The 20016-nt window shown below is 44.7% G+C and overlaps 4 protein-coding genes across 4 annotated transcripts in view; 1 reads left to right on the top strand and 3 right to left on the bottom strand.

Moving 5' to 3' along the window:
* Positions 1 to 288, bottom strand: part of T265_10840 (hypothetical protein) — a gene marked incomplete at both ends in the record, with an annotated part of 2472 nt that extends 2184 nt beyond the window's left edge. The window contains one exon of the mRNA XM_009177325.1: positions 51 to 288. Within this exon, the coding sequence (XP_009175589.1) occupies positions 51 to 288 (238 nt within the window). The remainder of the gene's footprint in view (positions 1 to 50) is intronic.
* T265_10841 (hypothetical protein) overlaps positions 1 to 20016 on the top strand; it is a gene marked incomplete at both ends in the record, with an annotated part of 73048 nt that overhangs the window by 12303 nt on the left and 40729 nt on the right. The window contains 8 exons of the mRNA XM_009177322.1: positions 1211 to 1414; positions 2660 to 2788; positions 5970 to 6120; positions 7150 to 7474; positions 14009 to 14352; positions 15820 to 16018; positions 16966 to 17529; positions 19338 to 19573. Coding sequence (XP_009175586.1) covers positions 1211 to 1414; positions 2660 to 2788; positions 5970 to 6120; positions 7150 to 7474; positions 14009 to 14352; positions 15820 to 16018; positions 16966 to 17529; positions 19338 to 19573 — 2152 coding nt within the window. The remainder of the gene's footprint in view (positions 1 to 1210; positions 1415 to 2659; positions 2789 to 5969; positions 6121 to 7149; positions 7475 to 14008; positions 14353 to 15819; positions 16019 to 16965; positions 17530 to 19337; positions 19574 to 20016) is intronic.
* T265_10839 (hypothetical protein) lies at positions 1606 to 1818 on the bottom strand (the record flags this gene model as incomplete). The annotated part of the gene is made up of 1 exon (XM_009177324.1): positions 1606 to 1818. One exon carries the CDS (start codon positions 1816 to 1818, stop codon positions 1606 to 1608), a length of 213 nt encoding a protein of 70 aa, XP_009175588.1.
* Positions 2125 to 2466, bottom strand: T265_10838 (hypothetical protein; the record flags this gene model as incomplete). Its single annotated transcript, XM_009177323.1, has 1 exon — positions 2125 to 2466. One exon carries the CDS (start codon positions 2464 to 2466, stop codon positions 2125 to 2127), a length of 342 nt encoding a protein of 113 aa, XP_009175587.1.

Here is a 20016-nt window from a genome sequence, read left to right as displayed (position 1 = left end):
TGCGGGTGATTGTAGCCCTTGAGATCGAAATAAATGTTCTTTGTGGCCACGACGGTCGCATCTGGAACATTTATGACGCTTAAAACAGCAATAACGAGCAAAACGCCATTCACTGCAATGCCAGCCGCTTGTGATAGGCTTGCTCTGTTTTCGATCGCGCTTTTTATCGGATTTCTTTGACACACTGGAGTTTATTGCGTGTACACAGCTGCTTGAAGTGATCATAGTCGTATCGTGCTTCAGATTGGTGAGGCGTTGGCATTTGGTGGTAAGATTTTGCAACATCATTCCAGCACCCTGCTCAATTCTGTGAAGCTACTGGGTTTCGACGTCTTCATCTTGGGACGACTGGAGGTATACACAACTTCCCCCGTTTCCGCTCAAATCCTGTTTCTCGTCTACCATTCTGTTGCTTTTGCATACGTCAGGTTGCCTACTGTAAACATTGTCTTTTTACTGTCGCCCGTTTTTCTAACGTTAATTTGATGGGGTTATCTGGCTTTTTCGTTAATAGCCTGTTCCAGCAAGTAATAGGGTTCCACGCAGGCCGGATTCAATCATGTTACTTACGGGACTTGCTGACTTCAATCACGCGCACGAAGTATGGCATTATCCCTCAACTTCGGCAGTTTACTGGATTACAGGTCAACGTAGCGGAAAATCTGCTGCAACCGCGACCACTGACGTATGTTGTTCGTTGAGCCTGGGACAATGTTTCGGGTGTGGGATGTGGATAGCGAGGAAAAGACGGTATAGTGGAGTTCGCAACACAAATAGTTTTCGGGTACCGGCAGACGAGGGTGTGGCTGTAATGCATACCGGTGTAGCGGGAGCATGTTATGTTATGTGCCATCCTCGGTAAACACTAACGACCTCAAGTCAGTCATCCACCTGTCAACTTCACACTGTCATGTACACTATCATACCACTTCCAGCCACCTTTTTCCTGGTTGCTGCTTTTCGAGATATCCATGCGGGCAGTTTCGTTGTATGTCATCCATGCTACTGTGGAGGTTCCACAAATCCATTTCTATGCAGCTCCATGGTCTTCTCGATTTGAGTTCTCACTACTCGGTTGTTCAGCACAGATTGAGAGTACCTCTACGACCTTCAAGTGTTGATCATAAATGCAATTCAGTTTTGGATTTGTACATTTTCATTCCGTCTCCAACAATAGTCATAACTCCGTTCCTTCAAACCCCACTTACAGCAAAGCTGGTCCCACGCGACCAAACGACAACGCGAGCATCTTATCGATTTGATCTGTCGACTGGCAGAGGAGGATCGTGATGGTCTGATGGCTGCAAAAGTGTTGAATTTGCTGTGGGAATTAGCAGTCGATGCGGACTCATCTCCTGACATTAGTAGTTTTGCCCTGAAAGCTCATGCGAAGATACTGGATCATAATATATCGGTGAGTTATCTACTCAGAGTTTAATCACTCTTCCATCCTTGCTTTCTTCTCTTGCACTTCTTTGTGTCCGTTGCTTTATGCCCTTCTAGTTTTCCCCGTCACTGCGTTCATGATAGAGGAATGCACACCCACAACAACTTTCGGATTGAATAATAAATATGCTGCTGGATCGATGGTTTGCTTGAGCATCATCATCTAACCGGCTGATCCATCCAGTCTGACGGTGAATCGCACTCGCATCGTTTCAGATCACAACAGTCTGCCATGTGTTGTTTACACCACATGATCACTGCTAATCCTTGTTTGTGGTCACCTTTTACTGACTCTACCTGATTTTCACCTGCTGCAGCGGTTGATAGTGCCTCGACGTAAATATGCGCACTTGTCACTGCACGTGGTTTCATTCTTGTTTTTAGCTTTACACATTACGTTTTTTCTGCGTGAAAAGCGTTCATCGATTTGTTGTTTCAAAAGCTTGAAGGTCTTCGAGATTTGGAACGCCCCCGCTTTTCAGTGTTATACCGGTTGGTTTCGGTGACTCTTCAGGTTTTTCAGATGAAAGTTGTAGGATTCAGCTCTTTTTCACTGCAATCTAGTTACGGGACGGATTCTTTTCATTTCAGCAGATCACTATACTATTCCAGTACAGGTTTCTCCACTGAACCTCGGTTCTTCCAGATCGAGGCACCACGAAGCACCACTCTGAAAGGTTACCGAACATCGAGTTGCACGTAGTTATGTGTGGTAGGAGAGATTACCACGAACAGATTACCAGAGGGTGACCGAATCCGCATATTTGCGGATGAGTTATGCTTGTGTAACCCGGAGGCACGTTCAAAACTGGTAGGCGAATGGGACGCTGTTGTGGATATGCGGCTCTTGTTGTTGTCCGTTACTCGTGATACCTTTCGTTGATGTATATCGGAGATACAGCAGCCCGTGGTTTCATTTACTGGAACGGTAGATTGGGTACAGGTGCAATACTCTTGCGTTTCGTCCTTGGCAAAGCGCTGGACCACATTAGACTCAATATGTTTACTCATGCACGGCATTTTTGAAACTAGCGCTGTAGTTTACTCAGGTTTGCCCTTATTCTGAATCATTACCTTGATAATATTGTGTATTTCGGCAGAGTGTCTTAGTGTATTTGGAGCACCAAATGCCCACCTACACCATCAAATGACCCACATACTGATGTTGCTATTTTCAGCTATCTTATTCCACATTCTGTGTTCCACCTTACAGGAAGTTGGTTCCAATATTCGGTCTAAATGGATCACTCGACTAATCGGAATATTGAAAGGGGGACCACGTGAACCTCACCTACTACCAGCAATCCGTCAGTTCACTGAGATATTGAATCTCATCCCTGCGGTACGTCACAGTCCCTCGTTTTTCACTTGCACCACATTGTCCCCTCTCCTGCCCCGGTGACATCACTTCTTACCGACAACTGCACAGGGTACTAGTACTCCTTCTTCCGTTTATTTGGTTAGCCTGACGAAAAAAACGCATCTTCGGATTACACCTACACGGTAACCTGGTAGTCCGGTTGCTAGTCTACTAACGGAAGACACAGTCCTGGTTTTTCGATTGCTTTTGTCTAGGCTTAGGCATCCCAGGTCACGCACAACCATGAATTGCGTACTCTCGAATAAGCTGATGCCATATCCGCTGTTGCATAGTGTCATCCGCTGGGTCGCCTTATTTGCCGTACTAACCAGGATGATTGAGCGTCTCCCTCCTTTCTCTCTCTCTCTCTCTCTCTCTCACACACACACATATAAATGTTCGTTCCTTTCCCTTGCTGGCGCTCTCCGTAAACTTTTAGGACCTTGGGGACGGATAAATCTTCTTACTGACCAGTTGCGGTAAGCTGCATTGTCTACGGTTAACTCGGCGATCATGACTGTGGACAGTTCGCAATCGCCTTTCAAACCCAGACACTCAGTTCACTCAGCAGCCTCGAACGTCCACAGCCTGAAAGAAACTGGACAACAGGCTGTTCTTATGTTTTCGCTAAACTCTTATCCTATTGTTGTGTCCTGTCTGTCTCAAACATGGATTCAACACAAGTGTGTTTGTTGAACTGACCTCCCCACCGATTTCCTCTCGCTTCTGGTTGTGCACCTCTGGTCCAGAAGCAGCTAACGTTGATTCTGCTGAGGTTGATATTGTTTAAGCCTCCGAACTGAGGGGCCTCTGGTTGAATGGTTGCTCGCTTATAACTGCCTACTTGCGGCTCGTTTGGCAACGTCTCTGGGAGTATCTCGCAAACGTGCCGATAATTGCTGTCTGTTTACCGTGTCTGCTTACATCTCGAAGACAGTTTTTACGACACTTTGAGTGCTGTGTTGAGGCGGGCTAAGAGCCCAAATATTTTTGTGTTTGTCGATGACATGAATGCTCAAGTAGTTATACTTGCAGCTGCGGAGGCTCAGATGGGTGATCCTATCGGACCAGAATAGAGACGCACGGCCAACGGCGAACACCTACTTCAGTTACGTGCTAACCACAGACTGTTTCTTTACAGTACTAACTTATGAAGTAACCGAAGCCGTCTGACCAAATGGTGCCACTCCAGTTGATAGCTCTAACACACTCTCACCTGTTCTGTGTAATCATCAAGGTGAAATCTTCAATCAGTGCTTGTTTAACTTGTTTGCCTCTACCTGGGTCAAAGGAGACGTCTCAGCCAATTGGAATGGGTCGATACTATCAGACTACAGCGCGAGCTGTATTATTGTACGACTGTGAAATATGGCCATTCCGGATGGAGGGTCCTTGGATCTTTGACCACCGATATTTCAGAGCTGTAGCTGGAATCGGCTGGAACTAGCGGATTTGCAACTAGGTGATTAGAGAACGCGTCTTTGGTGAAGCATTCAAGAATGCACCCAGCTTTGCCAAATAAGGTGGGTTGGCTCAGCCACCTTAACTACAACATAATTCAAGTTACTTAGGTCTTATTGCTTGACAGACACGAGGTTCTTTTCTTTTGGCTCCAACTTATTTGACTTAACTGTCTTTGGATTGTATGTCAGCCTCAAACGAGGACAACTCCGTGGTTAGATGCACTTTCTTCAATTTGTTTTTCGTCCGGCTGGGTTACTTTAGCCAGAAAATTCTTGCAAGATGGATTTTAATCCACCGGATTTTAATGGCTTGATTGATTGGCACTGACGTGCAGTGGCTCCAGGTGCTACAGCTTCATTCACCGAGGTTAAGGGGATGATAGAATTAGAGTCACGAGTCGGAGATGATGACCCAAACAGTTTATCAATTTCAAGTGGTTCTGTTTTACTTTTATCGTAGGGAGTGAGAGGTGATGATGACTTTGTTGGAAAACCCTCTATTTTCTGCGTAATGCAGCCATATCTAACTAACCATTGGTTTGTCTCTTCCCGGGAAAACGGTACTTGCCAACGAGATCGGGTTGATCTACGAGGGCTTTCATCCTTTATTATCAACTCACGAACTGACCGCCTCTGGGTCATCTTCTTCCGATATTAGGCTTGGTGGAGAGGTTTGTGCAAAGCAAACGACCTTCTGTCATTCGAAGCACATGGCCCACGCAGCGTGGTCTGCTCAATGCAACCAGCTGATGTATAATTTTGCCCACTTTCCTACTCGATTTCCGGCTTTTTATAGTTTGGAAGCTTATCACGTAATTTTTTCTACACGCTAGTTGAATAACTATGAGTCTGACCCGTTCAAAATTATAACACTGACGGTTTCTTGTTGAATGAACACAAATCAGTGATGTGACAGTTGCGCATAGCCGTGTGCAACAACTTCGTTTTGTTGTGTGCTTTTTCAAATGGAGCAGCGTTTAATTTAATGCACTAGATTAGAGGTTTTTGGTGTTTATCCCAACTTAAATAGCATATTCCGTGTGACCGGAAACACGGCAGAACTGCATCACATACTGGCATCATAATTCGATGTTCATGTATCAGACTTTTGGAGGCAATCAGCTGACCAGTCTCGTGGTCCAATGGGGAGCGCGAATCTTATGTTGAAAACCAATACACTTGAGCTACTCGTCTAAGATAGTGAATACCCCGATTCTCTGGGTCATTGGACGATATCTGAAGTATTTTAAACGTGTTCATCTATGCTTTAGGCTTCCACTTGAAATGTACACACGCTTTTAAGTGGGTTTAGCGGCCAATTTGAAGTCTTGGTGCCTCTCGAAAGATTAACTCTAGTCACAGAGATCTTATTTATTTTTGTGTGTTTGGTTGGTTGCTCCCATTCGGTTGTGATTCCTTGATATACCGAATAAAATGGGTGGTAGAATAATTATTCACCTCCGAAGCGTACTGTGCTTTATCATACCTCGATATCCTTTGTGTTACCATATAGATCAAATGACATTGGTGAATGTCACAGGTGATTTTTCTAGAGGGCTGGCTGCTCAGCTTTTTGAAGTAGGACAGCTGCATACTTACAGAATGGTTTACACCAATACATGTTTTTTTCAGGATTTTTTCAGCACTTGCGAGGATATTTTACCAATAGATTAAAAGGCCTATCTCTTTCTATCTTTCAGAAACAATACTCATCTCATACATCCTATCTCGCCCGAATGAAAACCATACAAGAGCTGAACGCCAGACACAGTTTATTAGAATCAATTGTAAACAATGTGGTCGTTTGCATGATGACCATTCGGGAGCAGCGTATCGCGAATGCGGATGCCGGTAAGTGATCTCGCGAACGCCACTAGTTGTCGAAAGCTTGAGACAGAATCAACCAACTGATGAGCATTTTCAATATGGCCTGGTATGACTAAGCTTTTAGGAGTCTGTCCAGATTACCTGTTTGTCTTACAAGCTGGTGATTATCAATTCTTCCGTGAGTATTGGTGCGCAGGTCAATCTTACTATTCAAAGTATTCGTATTACCTGAATGAATTGACTGATGGTTAGATCACGAATCGCAGCCCCATCAACAATCTGTCTCCGGTGTTTCGACATTTCCTCGCTTCCCAAAGCCTCCTAACATTCTAGTTATTTTCAGTGTGGTTACTAAGCCTATCTTGTGAATGTATTCGCCTTGACATCCAGAATAGGACATTCCCAAACACTGAAAGTACCTTTTTTATACGTTGACTCGCTTTTAAACATTTTGACTGCTTGTCGCATTATTGCAACGTGCCAAGTGTGTGTTAACCAACTTAAGGACAAATGGTACACTTCAGGATAGATTGTATTCCCAATGATCAGATTTGTTTCCTTAAACCAAGTTTCCTATTAAGACTACAACTTGCGCTGTGGTTCCCTGATTTGATTCAACCCTACACATCACAATACAACAGAATCTTGATATTTTAGAATCTGCTGGATTTCCTCGTATGCCTTCCGTACTATGGCGAACACCTAGCCCAGTCTAGGCATTCTCGTCTGACCATGGTGAATCTCACTGGTTGTAGTGTCTCAAGAGCCTCTGAGTACTGTAATCCCGTTGGGCGAACTGTCTTCACACTTTTTACTCCTCTTACATCGGTGAATTCTCAGAACAATCCTTACCTCGATGGGAACCTGCAAGTTGCCTTCCAACAGTAGTATCAGTTCCCTTCTGTTTGAAATGGACCAGCATATTGCTAGATGGATTCGGAATAATGGACCACCGTTTTATATTAAAACAACGAATACGGCAACAATTCTGTCTATCTACCCCCCATATAGGCTTGTGGACTAACCGTGTCGCTATTTCCATGTCACTTTTAGCAGATGCAGATGTGTCTAGAACTCCTATCAGGCGGATATCACTACAAGTCGAAGTACGAGAGCTGCTCGAGCTTGTTCGATTCTTGTTGTTCGAAGGATCGTTCATATTCCCCATCGACTGGATGATTCGAATCTGGCGGGGAATGCTGCTCCGATCACCTGAAGAAGACCCTCAAACCACTGTCACTCCTGAGGATCGTGAACTCTGTTATCAGTGGTTTGGATCGCTCCCTCCTGCAACTATTCCAGCGAAAAATTATGGAATATTTTTTGATGAATGCATCTTACGTGTGGATCCCAGTCATTTGACCGCTTCCGGTATGATGTAAGTAGACTAATCCTAGTAGTTTGTTATTAGATGGAAGTTAGTTTCCTGCCTGCCGATCGTTGTAGTCAAATCGCGGGATCTTTTGTGGCAGAAATCTTACATACAATAAACATCTCGACGTTAGCTAGGCTGACTTGGTGAGTGGGCCGCGTGGAATTAGGATGCCGTTTTGCAACCTTGGGGTCGAATGCTTTACAGAATTAATTCAAGATGATACAGGAACTCAGGCCATTTAGCAGAACGTGTCTAGGTTCGTTATGCTAGCAGAAGCGTGGCCTCCGGGCTTCCTACGAGAAGCCGGTGCATTGTATTTTTTTATGGCCTTGTTCATTTCTTATGGACTTATGTCGACCCACTGTGCATCTCATTCAATCATTCCTGTGTGCAAGGTGAGTAAGCAGTATAACAAATCCACCGTTTTGTTGTACGGCTGAGAATTGGCCTGTTCGGGAAGCGGAACTGAGACGTCTCCGAACCACAGTTCGTCTAAATTAGTGTCTTGAATGCGTAACGAGGCTAGTGTTCGCTTGTGTTATGGGGATTTCCGTTGAAGAATAAGTCCAGCACCAGAAGCTGCGTTGCACATGCTCAACCACCATTTGTTGAAGGAAGTGCTGTTTTCCGTGCCCAAATCAGAGTTACGGAAGCAAAGAAGTGACCAGCCCCTGACCTGAAAGAGGGGCGTGGAATGGAAGCCTGGGTGCTGTTGGTGAGGCCCGTGATCCCCACTGCTCCTGGTTGGAGTCACCGCAAGATCTGACTTCTAATTGATGTGAATGGCCTTTTTGTTATCAGTTTCTATCCAGATGGCCTTAATGATTGTCTGGAGGTGTATGCACCTCATAATGGTTGTGGTAGGCTAGTCCCTCCACCATCCACTTTTATTTTATTTTTTCCAAAATATGGCAATGAATTCATAGTCATATGGCAGCGAAATAGCATTGTTGAACACTGGTGCCATGCTGTCTTTGATGATGGTGATGATGTAAGCCAGTGAAACCAAGCAACCCTAATGTGCAATTAAATACGCTGCCCAAAGAACTGCGACAGGTTTCGTTGGACCAGTCCTCATCCCAGGCTTTCCACAGCGTTTCCAACTTGTAACTTTTGTGTGGTAATTTCTTATGTCACAATAAATTCACCTCGAATAGTCACCTGTCTGTCAGCTCACGACTTGTCTTCCGTGAATTTTCGTGCTTCCAAGCAACTTTCAAGTCGTTATTACAGGGACACAATTCTTGAGACGTCTTTTGTTATTTCTCTTTTTTTCTCTGCTTCTAGAATGTGCCGAAGTTCCCTTCCACTACCATTAATTCTGTTAGGTTGCTCTTGTGCAACGTCCTAGGTAATCAAGCATTCTGAACTTTTCCGTTAGGTAACCATCATTATCAGTTTCATGATCATCGACAGTATGACATAAGTGTTCAATACTAATGCTTCGCTGCCGTGCAACTATGATTTATTTGAAAGGTTTATTGTGAAGAATAAAAGTGGATAGGGAAGGAACTTAGTGCCAGCTTACCAAAATCAATCCGAGCTACCTGCGACTGGATAGGAGTCGATAACAAGAACGCCATTCACATCGATTAGCAGTCAGGTTCTACCGTGTCTCCAAACAGGCGCATTGGCATCTCACGGTCCCCATTCTGGAAGCCTAGTAGCACCGACAACACCCAGATTTTCGTAATCTCTTTCATACCTTTGTTCCAGGTCAAGGAATGTCTACCTCTCTGCTTCCGTCACTCTGAGTTGACACTTTCGTAGGCAAACGATTGTTCGCCATGCGCAACACATGGCCTAACCAACGAAGGTTGTGGTGCAGGGCACATCCTGCAATGGAAGCCCATGCTGCAAACCTGGAAACTCGCCTTCTGCTTGTCTCGTTGCGGATTCTTTGACACTAACCCACACGAAATATGATCCTGAGACAACGTTTGTCAGTTCCGCTTTTCGAACAGACCATGTCTCACAGCCATACAACCGAACAGGCCGCGCCGTAACTTGATACACACGTACCTTGAGACTCAGGACTATACCTCTTTGAGGCCATAGGTGTCTCAAATTAGCAAACTTGACCCGGACCTTGCAAATTCGTGCATTAGCTTCATCCGTCACACCATAATCAGAACTGATACAGCTTCCAAGGTACTTGAAACGCTCCACAAGTTTGTGGGCATCCCCTTGATTGTATGTGGTGCGTTTAGTGAGTGCATGGCAAGGAGAGTGATCTTACACTTTGTGGGTGCAAAGTGCATGCAAAAGAACAGGATGAGTTTGGTCAGTTCATGCAACAAACACCTATGCCTTCTCTTCTTCGAAGAAGAGAACGATATCGTCTGCATATTCCAGATCTATTTGAACACCGGGGTTCTGGAGACTTTCCAACGTTTGTCTCATTAGTTCATCGATCACGAATGTAAATAGGAATCGGGAGAGTGGGCATCCCTAACGAACACTACTTTGTGTACGGAAGCTTTTGGAGAGATTTCTGTATACTTTCACACGTCCGGATGTCTGAGAATGCAACACATATTGTTCACAGGCCTCCGGGGCATTCCTCGATGGGCAAGCGTGTCAACCAGAATAGACCGGTCAATCGAGTCGAATGCATCTTGGAAATCCAGGAATACTAAAATTGTTGGTTCCTTTTTACGTATGGCGTTGTTCTGGCGTCTGATAGAGTGTGAAGATTTGGTCGACGCAACTTCTACCTGGCCGGAATCTTGCTTATTACTCTCGAGTCAGTGTTTCACGAGCCACTCTCACTTTCACTTGACGTGTGGCAATTCGTCGCTTCAAGTTAAGTTCGGGACTGACTGGGATATTTCTCCGCGATTTAAGCAGTAAGACCGTTCGGTCTGATATCCAGTGCTTCAGTGCACGTGGTGGTGACGTGCCACAGGCGAAATTTTCAGCGCTATGCAAAGAGGTGATAATCTCGTCCCAGTATGTGTTCACATCTGATGGTGGAGCATTTGGAAGAGACTCTAGAAGGCAATTCTTGTAAGTTCGTCTAAAATCCGGATCTGCCAGTCTCAGTTACCAATCGATTTGTCCGCACCTTACGCGGCCATGGAAAATGTATAGAGAAGCGACTCCGGACGAGTACGTGGTCGGAATCCACAAATGTGTTCCCAAATGAACTGCAGTCAGTTACTGATTCGCGCTATCGGTACCTGATGGCAATGTGATCGATTTGAATTTGTGGCTGGCACGCTGTTGGAGGACACCAAGTGGCCAGACGACTTCGGTTATTTCGGAAGTTAGCACTGCAATCAGCACACAGCTGAGGCAACCGTTCACCATCGTCCACACTTATCGAATCCAATTAATGTCGACCTCCGAATTGAGTCTCAGATACGCTAAGCCTGCCCACTTGTGCATTCAGATCTCCTTCAACCAAACAATATCTGAGCTTTTAGCTCGCCGCAATGGGATCATTCAGGGCGTCGTAAAGACTGTTTTGATGGTGTCGGAGTCACATTCATTTGAGGCGCAAACAGACACCAGACAGCGATCAACTTCCTGCTTGTGAGACTCCTTCGCAGACATTGCCAGACGAACCGCACAGAGGCGACTTTCAACAAGTATGCAGTCAAACAAAGGCACTAGAGCCCCGGTGACTTAGGACGATACCAACCCCTGCACATTCTGGCGCGGCAGCCTCTAGATCATCAGAGGTGCTCAGCTGGAAGCGAGTGAAGATTGTGGAGCGGTTAGCTCAATCACTTGCTTGAATCTTGATTTCTTGTGTTTGATGCACAGCACACATCACTGCCAAGCGAGTCCAGCGTTTGTTGTTCTCCTTGATTCAGAGTGCGGTCATTAAAGACTGCCAGGTAGACCGGGTTTCGACACTTGAATATTGATTTCTAGGTGTCTGAGGTTGTCGGCGCAGGATGGCACGCATCCTCTGTAGTAACCTCCAAATAGGTGTGGAGCAGCTTTACTCTGTGTACGTATTTACGGTAACACTGGTTCGTCATTTCGAACCGTGTTGCATTTTGATGCTACGCTATATTTGTGGGCTCTGGTCAATCGTGCATGTTGTCTCAAATGTGTTGCAAATTTGCTTTTCACACCGTGAGCCTTCCTCTTTGCGTTGACCTACATTAATCAACAGGCTTTGTTCAGCCTCCCCATGTTAGGATTCCGAATAGCATGAAGGAAGGGACGAATGACCTGAAGGAAATTCCTGAGGACACGTATGCCTCATTGACTCACCCAGGAAATGATACACCGAAGACTTAGATTTCCGCTTGGCCTGACTGCTGACCATTCATACCTGTTCGAATGGAGGAGTCGGACTATTGAAGTTGTTGGTTCATTTTTTTCGTAGCTTATTCACATTGGAGATATGTCTGTCTGAATTTGCCTTCACACAAGTAGCCGTCTAAGTTGTCGAACTCAGATTTTCACAAAAGTCAACCCTAGAGAGAAGCCAGACGGGCCCCAGTTGAAGCTGCAGCGTGTACGGGAGTACCGCTAGTTGAACGAGGGTGGTATAGACGTGACTTCTACAGATCCTGTAGCCACCAACAACTAATTCCTGACTGGAAAGTCAGTCGATCAATACAGCCAAGACATTTACTGGGTCGTCGTTCGAGGCGTTAGGCAAACCAATCATGTTGCTCAATCATAAACACATTTCCTGTTCGGGCGTGAAAATTCATAACATGCGCTGGTGGACTAGTGGTAGCACGCTAGCCTCGCATGTCGATTGCGGATGAAATTGAATAAGAGAAACTCTTGTCCAGTGCTTCGCTCCTTTCAAATGGACTCATCAGGATAATTTGGACAGGGAGAGTGATGTGGACATGATCTTGATCGTTCGGTTGTAACACCCTTTCGACGCCTAGATGCCACACTACCGGAAGGAAGCACGAGATGTGAACGGGAATATAAATCATTACATATCATCCATGTGATTAGCATTCTTGCAGCGACCGTGAGTCCCAGCAAATCAACCACTCGCGGGTTCATCTATGGCCACGTTCCTTGAGAACCGTAGGCTACTGAGTTTGGTACAGCTGTGTTTGACGCTGTCAGCGTGAGCGTGCAAGCTTGTTCTTGTCACTGAAGAGGATTAGAGAAAAGGTGATCGCCTTTTTATTTTCAGACATTGCATAGACTTCATGATGATGCCACAAGGAAGACTGTCAAACGCGTTACAAACGAGGTGAAGGTGAATTTGGACCATATGAGTGGAATCTGGCATTTTTGCTTGGAACCTGGGTTAACGCACCTTCCTAGGATATAGTAATTAACGAAATTTGGACGAAAACTAATGAATAAAAACCTTTACTTTGGTGATTCAGGCCGAATAGGATCGATGCAGTCCCTTCTAACAGAAGTTTCGGTAATTTAAAATGACAAAACGCCTTTTATAGCTGAACGGCGCAATGAGGTGCTTTTGAGTGTCCTTAGAGCTGGACGGGTTATATTTTACGGTGGACGCCCGGGAAATTCCCACGGTAGTCAGGGGACGCACGTAGGTTGGACTGGCATTATGCTTAGTCGTCGAATATTGGCGGTGATCATAACCTAGCGACCAAAATGAAAATCGAGCACAAGAAAGCACTGTAAACAGCGTCTATATCCTTTAGAAATGATACGATGTAAATACATTTCCGAATAGCTAAAGCATCCCATCTGCAAAAGCATAGGCGTGAAGAGTTCCACCGCACTCCGAGTTTGTGAATGTGGGATAGAATTATATCTTTAGCTGTTAGAGTGTTTTCGTATCCTTACTGGGTCAAGATGGCACTGTCTATGACGTGGTTCACATATCATCCAGGAGTTCCATTATCAACGGATTCGTCGCTTTACTGGTGCACGTCAATCAGTTACAGTATTCCGCGACTTGTAGTTAGTTTATGGCCTGAAAAACGAATATCCGGTAGCTAACACCCTCTATGATATTTTGCTTGTATCACTAATTTTTCCATATATACAATCGATCCCTACAATTGTTTCTTGGTTAGCTTACTCATGGACATCGCTAAATCGTTCCTGTAACGAGGGGACCTTACGCCTAGTTGAACAAATGTATGAAAATGGTCAGGATAGGACTTATCGGGGAATTGGAACTACTGTTAATCTGTCAGTACCACTCATCGCTAGGTGTTGTTTGACCGTTCCTATATTCTTGTGTATAATGACTGCGATCTTACCTGCTTTTATTGTAAGACCGACTACTGTATTAAAGGAACTCTGGAGGCAACCACGGCGTGGTGACTTGTGTATATCTGTGACTATTGAATTTTAATCGCGCACTTTCGCTTTATCGCGCGAGTCTAGTACAGGCTGTAGATGGATTATTTAGTAGTGCTTCTTAAACTGCACCGGACAAATAATTTTTGGGTCAGACTAGGAAGTGGAATGTGTCTGTCTCTGTAGTTTGATTCAGATACCTTGCACGTTTAGTTAGCTCCCAGGAAATAGGGTAGATTGAATCATTTGCCTGTCATCATCAGCATCCTCTCACGACTACTGCGCCACATTGTTTACCGTGTTTTCTCTCTTTCACAGGCTGTTCAAAATTTTCTTCTATCAAGTCAATTACCAGTTAGGCTATTTACTCGGTCCCGGTGCAGGCAACAGTTCCGCCGGTAACTCTGGGCTCACGTCCTCCGTGGATTTGCAGTTCCTTACCGACAATGCCGATCTTTGTGGTCTGGATAACATTTGGCGCATTCTGTTGGACGCACCAAGCAGCGTTGCGCTGGAGGCGATGCAACTACTGGAAAAAGTGTACACCAATCTCTCCCCGCAATTGCTCCCGCAGAAAAGGGAGCGTCATGAAGATTTATTACAGCATTGTTTCTCCCGCCTGCGTGCGGACTACGACACAGTAGGTGCTTTTATTTATCATGGTTATTTCCACTTTATCTGTGTCTCCTCGTTTCCCCTTGCGATTTTGTGTTTCTTTTGTATTACTGCATTACTTTTGAAACTCTAACCCAGTTATGCTCTGTGTAACTCGCTCCAGTAGGGATGGCTCGAAGTTTGGCTCGATGGTATCTTTTCTCACAAATATTGGCTTTGAGAACTTCATAAGTAATTGACGTAATACACTCCTTTTAAATTATGTTGATTTTAATGGGAGATCAGCTGAATGCCAACCAAACCTCTCTTGTGGTCGTTGCTTTGTTCGCTGAGCTGGGCAATTTGATTGCAAACGTTTCACCACCAACCGAGGTGACATCATTGGTAGGTTTCTTCTCGCCATGCTTCAAAGAATAAATTGCTTCTCTTCCCTTTTCGTCCCCTTCACACAAACTTTGTTTTCTATTGGAAGTATCACTATATCTCAGAATTAATATAGCTTCTTTTAACAATTCTGGCAAGGCTGTGCTTACTAATATTCCACTTCCATTCTGTGGGGCATTTCAATTTTGGAGAGTAAATTGGCCAGTTGGGGTATCTCTAGGGTTTCTTCTCTTGAAAAGGCTGAAAGAGAATTCTGTGAGTTCTGTCTTGGGCTGCTTCCTCGAGGGAAGGAGCGCTGTGTCAAGTATTTTGACGAAGATGACAGCTTGTCTTTCTGGTAGCTGCCAAATTGATGGAATAATCTCGTTTTCGCGCTCCGCCGTCCGCTCTGTTTTTTTTTCAATATCATTCACGACCGATATCGCTAGCGGTTTAACCTCGACGCGTTTGCTCTAAACTTTCAGTCTGCCAAATGTCTCTCTCACCTGATGGACAACTCTCTCACAGCCGTTGTACGTTTGTACAGATACCACTGCCGCTCGATCCATCCATGTTTACTAACAGGTCGTAGTTTGAGCTGGCCTCTTTTTGGTCTAGCGGATCGCTTGCTTACTGGGACAACATATATGGTCTGCCATGTAAAAATGATTGGATCGTAGTCAAAGCCATATTTGACCATGTGTCTATCTTGCTTCGGCCAGCCGATTGCTTCGAATGTTTGGGCTGTATTCTTCTGTCTATTTTCCCCTCCGACCTTGAGTGTACAAACAGTGCTGTCCCCACTTTCAAGCCAAACAACTAGGTGCGGTAAATTCCTTGCAACCACTGGAAGGATGCTGTCTCTGTGGGGCGCGATTTCATTGGGACGCCTCTTGTGTGATTTCAGATAAATCTCACTACCCGCTTCCTGGTCTTCTGTGCGGACTCATCACCTCATGTTATATTACATGTTTTTGGTGAGTTCTTCACCACACCATCCAGAGACAGGGTAAATGTTTAGATTCAACTCTTGCTATTTGTTTTGTTACCTACGGCAACATTTCCACGATTCCGTCCTATTGGTACTGTGGGTAATCCATGATTGAAAGAGCTTTTTATTCTTCTACGATACTTCATCTTATGCACTACAGCTTACATTTATTCGCTATGCGATTTTGTATATCTTGTCCTACAGATTCATATTTTGATGAATACCGAATCGCATACGACCGATTCGGAAATGACTCGTGCACTGGATCGCGTTGTGCGGGTCATCCATTTACTCCAGCATTTCCTTGTATTCGATGAGGAGCTTGCACATCCATCACCAAAAAGAACCCCACTGAAACGGTAAGGGTATTTTCTCACTTCGAGCGGTCTCCTCCCATATATTTCTTACCATTTACATTATGCATGTGGGTGCGGACAATTCTGACTAATCGAGTATCATGTTCACCGATGAACATAAACTAGGTCAATGCGTCCTGATGGTTCACGGTATGGGCTATTAAGAATTGAATGACTTCGTCTCAGCTTTTCACTCCTCCACGAAAGCTTTAGCACGCCATACGGTTGCAGGACCTTAGTATCTCGTCACGGTTACGAACAACCAGTTTTATTATGATTGTTGAACAAGTAAATCCTCATCGGATACTTGTTGGCCGTTGCTCGCTTCGCTGTGCTGTGCTGTGAAAGTTGATTGTAAACGTTTCGTTGCCAGTCGAGTTGGTTCCATTAGCGAGTTTTCAGTGGAAGTGTGTTGAAGTCGGTTGTGCGTGACTTGGTTGATACGGACCCTATTCACCCAGATCAACTTTGACCGGTCATTGTTCATGCGGGTGATCATTTATACTGACTTGTTTGTCGGCCTGTATTCTTATTGGTGAATGTCCATATAGCCTTTTGATTTAGCCTCTCCGGTCCTTCCGCCATTACCTTCGTTCGTTTACCTCCACAGTTTGTCCCGTTTCCTGTTCCCTCGAATTGAGGGCTGAGACTAACCCAGTGTTACCGTTGATTCAGCGGTCCCTCGCTCTCAGCGTGCGTAGGCAGGAATAATTTTGGTCAACTGGCTGGTTGAATCTTTTTTGGAGTACCTGTAGGAATTCCCTTTCATTTCTTGTACTTCCGCGTGCCACGTTCTTCACAGTTGTCTCTATGGGACCTCACCATCAACTTCATTGTAAAACCATACAAATTTACCGTCTTTAAGTTGAGATAGACTTAGTTCAGCAGTAGGTGGCATCAGCCACAATCTTGCCGGTTTTTCATGCTTGTGGTATTTTTTCTGTCTGCAGTGCTTGGGTCGGGACATCTATTCGGTTCAACGTGGTTTTCTATTCGTCGCTAAGTGACTTTAGAGGTTCGACTTATCATGGAGATGGATTTATCGCCCCAAGAACAACATCGCCTGTACATGAGAACGATTCAATTGATCAATTTCGAGATGTTAGCCAACATACTATCCAGTTTACTGCACACGCCAATATGACCATTGGGGAATTACGTTCACACCTGCTGGCCTTCCGTCTTCGTTCATTGCACAATCACATTAACTGCCTTCCACAGCAGGAGGCAGGTTCGGCAACTGCAACGTCAGCCTTCTCAGGGGATAATCCCACTGGTTACGAAGATCATAGTTATAAACTTGAACTATACGTCAGCCGATTAGAAGACCGTCGGCCTCCAGCCTCTTCGGTATCACCTCTGCTTTCAGGAGTCCCGATAGATTCCAGCTCAAATGACAGTTCTGTGCTTATTCTATTATCTCAATTTCCCGAATGGCCGCACGCATTCATGGATGCACAGGAAGATGTCAATTTGGCTGATTTGTCACGGGATTTTGATGATTCCAGTCCTCGGTAAGTCGAACCGGATCCTCATACGTTCGAATTTCCGGCAAACAGTTGGTCCTATTGCAGATCACATAACAAATATAGTTATAGTCGTTCGGTTCTAACACCCTTTTGATACTTAGAAAAGAAGGGCGCGAGGATTGAGTTGCTTCAAGTTGCCCAAGGCTAGACAAGAGCAGTTGAGATGGTGAGGTTGAATCCGAACCGCGGACCTTCAGGTCACCAATGAATTGGGGGTCCATCTCACATGTAGAGTTCTGATGCTGGACTGGCTTCAGCCCTTTTTTCATTTAGCTCCTGGGTGTTTTTGTTATACATCTTGAATAGTTGGAAGAAGGCTGAATGACTTCGATTTTTTTAAATCAGTATATTCCCCCAAGTCCAATTCCTACGGTTGCTTGCCTGGGAATCCGTTGACATGCTTGCGCCACATGGTCAGCAGCAACAAACGTCTGCTTTAGTCCTGTGTGAGTATCCTCGAGCGCCTGACTTATGGCCTATGGTCAGATATCAATGAATCGTAAACTCTTGTGCTGTCGCTGAACGCTTCTCAGTAATTTGCCCGTGATTGGGTTCAGTTACTGAATCAGCATTTTGTTTCGTTTCCCCTACGGACTCAAGGAACTGAAAAGGCTTCTTCCTTCTTAGTTACCGGCGAACTTGTTTACCGATTGTTTTTGCTAAACCAGCTTGAGCCGTAGTTGTCGTAGTCTGTGGTTTCGACAGTGCAGTCAGCAGTCGCCTTGTGGCATCGGATTTCTAGTTTTTTTTCTTCATACAAGCTGATCCGTTCCACAATCGCTTCCTTGCATCACCCGTTCGATACACACCCAGAGGGCGATGACGCAGTCAACATGAACGCACAGGAAATAGTGTTTCTTACGTTACTTATCGACGTACATTTAGTAGATATTATATCATGAGACCCTGAACAGCAATCTCATATAGCCTCAAGGACCGCATACACGAATCGATGGCCATGTTGGCATTCATTGTTACTACTGCTGTTCTCCGTTATGGCAAGCACGCGACAAGCTACGATAGGGGTGATACATGAATGTAGATAAAAATATCGCGAATAGAGTGCAATCTCCACTCATATTCAGCAGTTAGTGTACAATACCTTTCCTTGGAGGATATTTAAAAAGGACGATTCGGTTGTAAGTTGGAAATCCGTTCCTGCTAGCCTATCCAACTGTACTGGCGTATCTGACGAGTGAAATATGCAGATATAAAAAAATAAAAAATAAAAATAAAAAGGTGCTGGTACTGCGAGTCACGAATGCACCCAACAGTGGGAGTTTTGACAATTTGAACAAACTGGTTTGAAAAAAACGTCTTCGCGGCTTTTCCTGAATGCTTTTCACAGTACCCCATCCTAGCGGATACACACGTCGGAAGATATCGTGAGGGACGTTGTCCCGTTTGTTTTGGTTAGCACTTGTTAGATCAGAACATCACTTGGTCTGTCAAATGTCATGCATCGCCTCACTGGTAGTTGACAAATCGTTTGAGTGCGGAACGCCGGACAAGGTTACATTAAATCCCACTTTCTCATGAGTAGTTTCTGGCATAACCTTCACTTAAGGCTCATAGGTGATGTTTTTTGTTGTCAAACGTTTGTCCATCGGAAATTCGTCATAGCTAAAGTAGCGGTGTATTGTGTTTAAATCGGGGTGTAACCGTCAGAAATAACCGTTTTAATGGATATTACTATTGTTCCTTGCGGGCGTTTATTAGTCCGAACAGTTTTATTGATTCCTTTTTCGACCTCCTCGGCCAGCATAGCACTTTATCATCTCGTTTCGTCATAGGCTACAGTTAGTCGCTCACATTGTCCTGGGCACCCCAGAGCTCAGCCATCTCCGCAACAGGAAACGGAATATGGAAGTAACAACTCGGGTTGATACCAGCAAACCTGTGACGGATGATTTTCTGCATCGTTCCTGCACGGATTCGGCTGTTTTTTCCGAGGATACTCAATGTGAAAACGAACCACAGTTGGACAGTGTTATCGCGTCACCATCCAGTTATGAGGACTTAGATCCGGGTAGGGCTCTATTTCTCCCATATTGAGTTCCTTTTTCCTCCTCGCATTTGCTCACATTCGACAATAGTTGACCATTCTGATAAATTCCATCTGTCCAGTCAACCATGCCAGCTTCAAACAATGAAATTACGGTTTAACACGAGATTTCGAGTTGTTCGCAAAACAAGATTGCAAACATTCTCTCACGGTTAAATTTAAAAAAGAAACCTTTGTGTAAGGTGCTCTACAGTTTCTTGGAAATGCATTTATGATCCTCAGATGTTTCTCATGGATTAGAAACGTCAAAACTTCAGTTCTGTGTTGCGTGCAGTCTCTGTCGTACTGTCAATCCGAATTGCTGCAGAACGGTAGATAGATGATCTCACTGTAACCAAAAAATTACAATCGTGTTTAGTTAACAATGCAAAATATGACTGAAAAGCGCGTCGTGGCATAGATACTAA

Source organism: Opisthorchis viverrini, assembly GCF_000715545.1.
Source record: "Opisthorchis viverrini unplaced genomic scaffold opera_v5_428, whole genome shotgun sequence".
Lineage (NCBI taxonomy): Eukaryota > Metazoa > Platyhelminthes > Trematoda > Opisthorchiida > Opisthorchiidae > Opisthorchis > Opisthorchis viverrini.
Note: the sequence above shows the minus strand (reverse complement) of the source record. Positions and strands in the feature narration are given on the sequence as shown.